Raw genomic sequence first — 6310 nt, 5'->3', positions numbered from 1 at the left:
ATTGAAGAGATAAATACTGATGAATGTAGTAATAGAAGTTATATTACAAGAATTAATACTGAAGTAATACCCATCTTCAGATATTCAGCATCAGTAGTAAATTGGAAGGTAACTGACCTAGATAAAATGGATTTGGAGATAAGAAAATATTTAAGAAAGGCAAAATACATTGGTGCCGGTAACTCCAAAGACCGTCTATATGTCCCTATAAATGAAATGGGTGAAGGATTAATAAGCCTAAGGGACGAATATGTTATTGAATTAATTAGAACAATAATGTACTATTGTACAAGAGAAAGTGAAATAGGAAATAACATATTAGATAGATGGTATTCCAAGAAAGGAATATGGAATAGAATTAAAAAAGCCCTAGGTCATAAAATCCCAGAAACGAAAATAGAAGAAATAATAAATGAAGGGATTGAAAATAAAAAAGAAAAAGAGGTAGTAGTAAAAATAAAGAAATTAATGACCGACCAATACATCAAAAAATGGAAGTCCCATCAAACAAGTGGACATTTTAGAAGATGGTTCGAGTCAAAAGGGGTAGATAAAACTACTACAATAAATGCATGGAAGTCCATCAATATAAAGAAAAATGCATTTCTCCAATTAACTAAAATGCAAGATGGAGCAATATTTAGTGGGTACAGGAAAGCGAAAATATTAAAAAATGAAAGATTAAAGTACTGCCCACTTTGTAAATACAAGATAGCCACAGTAGAACACATTCTACTATCTTGCATTGGTCATAAGAAATCACAAATGGAGAAACATGACCATATTGGCATTATCATATGGGAGGGGTTAATAAGAAAATACACAGGAAATAAACAATACAAGAAACCCCCATATGAAACAGTGTTCCAATACAATGACATCACTATGATATGGAACAAACAAATAATGCCAAAAAGTGATGGACTATATCATAAAAGACCAGACATATATGTACTAGATAAAAAGAATAAAACTGGTCTAATATTTGATATGACTATTGTGGCAGATCATAATATTAATGGGGCCTATTGGAAGAAAAGAAATATGTATAAGGAATTAAAAAATAGGCTAATGAAAATAGAGAAATTAAAGGATGTCAAAATAATTCCAGTAGTAATTTCGATTAATGGGCTAATAAATGCCGAAAGTATTAAATTAATCAAACAATTAAAAATCGAAATTGACATCACTAAAGAAATTAAAAACCTTGTAATTAAAAACATGATGGACGTCATGGAGCACTGTGGAGATCACAACCAAACATATGTAGTTGAACTACAAGACGAAGACGAAGGGACGGGATTAGTCTCCCCTGAGCCAGGAACAATAGACACAAGTTCTATTAATACTTAATTAACTTTTTTATTTTTTAAGAATAAAATAATAAAAACTATTATTTTATTGATTCAAATAATTTTGCCCAAAAATAAAATATTAATCAGTTGAAAAATGAAATTAGTAAAAAAAATGACAAATTTAATGTGGCTCTTTGTATAAGATACTAATAACATACTTTATAATTAAACAAAAATAACAAAAATTTTTTGAAAACTGGATAAAAATTCTATCAAATTAGTTCCTTCATTTAATAATAATCTTCTTGGAAGAACTGGAATAATTGATTATAATAAATTTATATGAAAACAAAGTTATTAATAATACTTTCTATTTTTTTAATAACAATTTATTTATCTTTATTGTTATATCATCCAAATGAAATACCATTCAAATATGAAATAAAGGATATCAAACCACCACAACCAAAGTACAAGAACGGCTTGTTTGACTTATCCAAATTCAATTACAAAGGGAGGTGTGGAGATGTTTTTAAATACCAACCAAGCAATGAACAAGATTTAATTTTATACAGTGGTTCTATTGAATTAAATGTATGGAAAAAAATAAAGAAATACGTTGATATAATCCAACCAATGATAAATGCTGTTATGCCAAAAATTACAAAAGTGTTTCTCCTCATTGGAAAACCTCCATCAATAACCTTTTTAGAAGAAATGGAAGGATATGGTGTGACAGTTATTCAAATGACAAATACTTCTCAACAAATATCAAAGAATTATGCAGTGGTTCAAAGAATTTTTATTTCATTAAAGTATCTAAAAGATAACAAAAACAAATACAACCGAGTAATATTTTCTGATTTTAGAGATGTTTTCTATTTCAACGATGCATTTGCAACATTCACGAAAGATGATTTAATTCTTTTAATGGAATGTTATGGGGTATATTCAAGAAGATGTTCAACATTTATTCAGCCAACTAATAATAAATGGGTCCAAGAAGCTTTTGGAAGAGAAGCTGCAAGTTCATTTGCAAAACGTAAAGAAATAATAATTAATGGAGGTATTTTCTTTGGTGGAATTGATAAAATTATTGAATTATTAACAATTGAAATAAAAAATATTGAAGGAAAAAAGTTTACTTGGGGTCTTGACCAAGCAGCACTTAATTATATTTATTATACAGGACAATTGGACCATTTGAACCTTACAAAAGAATTTTGTTCTCAACGTCTTTGCTTTACAGAGTCTATTACTAGCTTTTATAACTTTTCATCTAAAACACTTACTTCAAGACCAAGTGGGTGTTCTCCAGTTATTAGACATAAAATTAATTTCGATAGTATACACTTTCTATAAAACTACATGAATTTGTTTATTTTTTTGTTAAATTTTTATTATATAATATAATAACTCTTTTTGCTTGTTTTATTGCTTTGTTTTATCCACAATTTTAATTAATGATATTGTATCGAATATTCATTAGTTGACTTTACAGAACTTTACAACATTATCTTTCTTTAATGATTTAAAAAAAGTTTGATTATTTAATTAACTTTAATTTTTCTTTTTCCCTTTTCTACATAATTTTTGTTCTTTTTTTCACTCTTAAACAACTACTTTTATAATTCTTTTTCAATACTGCTAATATTTAACTAACAGTGAGTATAAGTCACAACGTATATCAATTATTTTTATGAATTCTTTCAAATAGATTATATAAATTACAAAATGATAAAATGATGGTAATAACAAAGAATAAGAAACTAACACATCTTTTAAATCTGGGTGAATTTTGTTATTAGCATAGTGACTATCACAATAAGGGTGATTGTATAATCATTGCACAGTAATTAGATTAAAACGGCAGGAATTATTTCACTCATTAATTCAATCAACTTTATATTGATATAACTCCTTAAGCAATAATTTTAATGGATATAAAACATATTATTAGATTGAAATAAATGTCATAACAAAATAAGACATAAACATCAAAACAAATAAAAAAATGAAAAGAAATAATAGAGCAAACAAAAGACAACCTGAGTGAAATAATTAAAAAGATGAAGAAATATTTGGTAAAAGGATTAGTACTAATAGACTAATGAATGCAACCCAATTAAATGAAGAAAACATGATGTAAACTATGAATTTGAATAGATAATAAACAAAGTAAAATGAAGATAAAATAGAAAAACAAGGCACAAAGAAATAGCCATCACTTTAATATTAATAATGAACTGCGGAAGTCATACGTATTAAAATTATGAATAAGTTTCAATAACATAATACAAACAACCATTATTAAAAACATAAAATAAGTAGTATTTTACATATCCAATTCTGTCAATATATTACAATATTAATACCAGAATGAAATAGTGATAAAGATGAACTTTATAATAGAAATTAGAATATTTGCAAATACTGAAATAATCAATTTGTAATATTCATAAAACCCGTTAATAATCTATTTACTAATTTCAAAAAAAAAAAAAAAAAAAAAAAAAATCAAAAAATAAGAAGGGGTAATTATGAGTTCTTAAAAGGGATAAGTAACAATACCATTAATTTTAAAGAAAGAATAAACAAATGCATAAAAAATTGAAAATAATAAATTAATTAATAAATTATAATACCTATATAAAATGTCAAACTTCAAAAAAAATAATAGTATTTAATGAAAACTATACTTGACAATCACTTCTTTGATGAAACTGAAAAATTTTTTGAAGCGATAGAGCCTTATCTTATTTCTCTTGAAAATAAAGAGAAAACACAGCCTACTACAATAGAAGAAGAAGACACTTATAAAAGAATTGATAACAAGAGAAAAGAGTTCAATGAACTAACAAAAGAAATACAACACACGACAGAATTTATATCATTTTGTGATTACCTTAGTGATAAATTAAAGTGGTACGTTGAAAATCAATTGACGAAAGCTAAAGAAATAAGAAAAGATATTGTAAATGATATCAAAACTTCATCTACCAAAGACAAAACAGTTAACTCTAAAGAGCTTTCAAAATTATGTCCTAATACTGATCTCAATAAAATAATTCCATGGAAAACTAAATCAAGCACTCAAACTAAAATAAAAAAAACAAAGCAAAATGATAGAACTATTGATGATAAAGAAATTGCATTATTGCAAAGTGATTGCCTTAAAAAATGGACTGGAAAAAAGCAATGTAAAGAAATTTATAACTCAGAAAAATTAAAGTTTGATGGTAAAGAAATGAATGAAAAAATTAAAGGTAAAAAAAATTTAGCATTTATTATAATGAATGAAAGTGATATGTTTGGTTGTTATTTAGAAGATAAAGTTGAGTTTGATCATTGGATTTATGACGAACACCATTTTGCATTTAGTTTTGCACATAGTGGTGAATTAAATAGTGTTTGTGTTTATCCTAAACAGAAAGTAGGAATGAAGTTAAATAGCAACAATTCTAACATCCTATTTTCATTTGGAAATGAAGAAAATGGAAGTGTTATAGTTAGTACATTAAAAGGATATGGGGAAACCAAAACTATTAAAGAGTCTTATGAATTTAAAAATACAATTGATATATTTGATTCTAAATTTAAAGTAGAACAAATTATTATCTATGAATTATTAGACTAAAATGATTTAAATAATAATTCAATTAGAAAAAATTTTATTCAATTTTCTTTTTAAATAAGTTAAATGGTAAAGAAAGGATGGTCACAAGGATATGAATAATACTAAATAAACAAATATTGATTATAAAAATACTACAAATGAAAATTAATGGAATTGGAATTGTGGATGTCACGGAGTCTATAAATTTACAATAAATACTTTCACATTCCCATGAAATGTCTTTAGCATCTAATGATATAACACCATTAAATCTCTCATTATGAACCAATTCTCTTTCAGTAATACAATGAAGTAATTCTTCAATAATATCAGGTCTATCACTTGTTAAACCATCACATTTCTTTCCAATACAAATAGCAGCATCTCTTTTATTATTAATAGTAAAATACATAATTTCTAAATCAATTTTTGGTAATATTTGTAACATCCTTTTATTTAAAAAATCAATGCCTCCAATAGAAATGAATGGTACATGAAAAAATCTATTTTCATTTGGAATAAAATAATACCAAAGATTAGTTATTCCTAATGACGTAGCAATGACATAACCAATTACATCTATTTCACTTGCCTCATAACATAGTTGATGATTAGTTTTTTCTTTAAAATAAGTAGCCATTGTATGATTTGCACAACAAAAACACATAAATTTCTCATATCCAGGAAGATTATTAAGATAATCTACTAATTTGTCAATAACTGTAATATCTCTGTCTTTAATTTCAACTGACATAATGGTATCTTTATCTTTAAATTCTTCATATCCTTCTCTTAAAGTATTACAATGAACTCCCTTTCCTCTATACGGATATCTTTTACCATCAGTAAACCAATAACCAAAGTCAAACTGTTTTAACTCAGCTAGTGTATGGTCTTTAATAAATCCAGTTCCATTAGTTATTCTTTCTAAAGTGTCATCATGAATAAAAATAAAGTCTCCATCTTTGGTAATATGAATATCTGTTTCTATCATATCTGCATCATAATTTTCATAACTATACTTCATTGCTTCAATAGTATTTTCTGGTTTAATTCCTCTTCCCCCTCTATGTGAAACAAGGGCTGGTTTATGTTTTAGTTTCATATTTTTTGCATTCTTTGATAATGAACTTCTTGGGTCAAGGATACAATTCGCATAATACAATCCTCCTACAAATATAATGGTTAAGACAAAAGCATTGCTAATTACTCCCATTATACTGTTTTAATATAAATTAATTATAGGGTTTAAAAAGTCTAGCTTTAAATAATTACTTCTTTTTATTGAGGGTTTGTTCTTTTGTTATTCTTTTGGAAGAACTATGATTGTATAAGAACTTTAATAAAACTATTTCTTATATTCTTCTTATCAAATAATAATAAACAAGTCTATTGGTTA

At 25.8% G+C, this 6310-nt stretch overlaps 3 protein-coding genes across 3 annotated transcripts, besides 11 other annotated features; 2 read left to right on the top strand and 1 right to left on the bottom strand.

Moving 5' to 3' along the window:
• Nucleotides 1–1364: a repeat region.
• Nucleotides 1365–1418: a sequence feature (AT_rich).
• A 195-nt stretch (nucleotides 1419–1613) lies between these two features.
• Nucleotides 1614–1692: a sequence feature (AT_rich).
• On the top strand, nucleotides 1638–2657 carry EDI_188200 (uncharacterized protein; the record flags this gene model as incomplete). The annotated part of the gene is made up of 1 exon (XM_001740158.1): nucleotides 1638–2657. The coding sequence occupies one exon, from the start codon at nucleotides 1638–1640 to the stop codon at nucleotides 2655–2657; it is 1020 nt and encodes a 339-aa protein (XP_001740210.1).
• Nucleotides 2658–2672: 15 nt separating this feature from the next.
• Nucleotides 2673–2711: a sequence feature (AT_rich).
• Nucleotides 2712–3096: 385 nt separating this feature from the next.
• Nucleotides 3097–3391: a repeat region.
• Nucleotides 3299–3502: a repeat region.
• A 56-nt stretch (nucleotides 3503–3558) lies between these two features.
• Nucleotides 3559–3757: a repeat region.
• A 29-nt stretch (nucleotides 3758–3786) lies between these two features.
• Nucleotides 3787–3820: a microsatellite.
• A 77-nt stretch (nucleotides 3821–3897) lies between these two features.
• Nucleotides 3898–3939: a sequence feature (AT_rich).
• A 42-nt stretch (nucleotides 3940–3981) lies between these two features.
• Nucleotides 3982–4932, top strand: EDI_188190 (uncharacterized protein; the record flags this gene model as incomplete). Its single annotated transcript, XM_001740157.1, has 1 exon — nucleotides 3982–4932. One exon carries the CDS (start codon nucleotides 3982–3984, stop codon nucleotides 4930–4932), a length of 951 nt encoding a protein of 316 aa, XP_001740209.1.
• Nucleotides 4933–4936: 4 nt separating this feature from the next.
• Nucleotides 4937–4990: a sequence feature (AT_rich).
• On the bottom strand, nucleotides 4967–6127 carry EDI_188180 (glycerophosphoryl diester phosphodiesterase, putative; the record flags this gene model as incomplete). Its single annotated transcript, XM_001740156.1, has 1 exon — nucleotides 4967–6127. One exon carries the CDS (start codon nucleotides 6125–6127, stop codon nucleotides 4967–4969), a length of 1161 nt encoding a protein of 386 aa, XP_001740208.1.
• A 7-nt stretch (nucleotides 6128–6134) lies between these two features.
• Nucleotides 6135–6155: a sequence feature (AT_rich).
• Nucleotides 6156–6310: the final 155 nt, after the last annotated feature.

This window comes from Entamoeba dispar, genomic scaffold (genome assembly GCF_000209125.1).
Source record: "Entamoeba dispar SAW760 scf_1105229462759 genomic scaffold, whole genome shotgun sequence".
In the NCBI taxonomy this organism is placed as follows: domain Eukaryota; phylum Evosea; order Mastigamoebida; family Endamoebidae; genus Entamoeba; species Entamoeba dispar.
The sequence above is the reverse complement of the archived record's forward strand: the minus strand, read 5'-3'. Positions and strand labels throughout refer to the sequence as shown.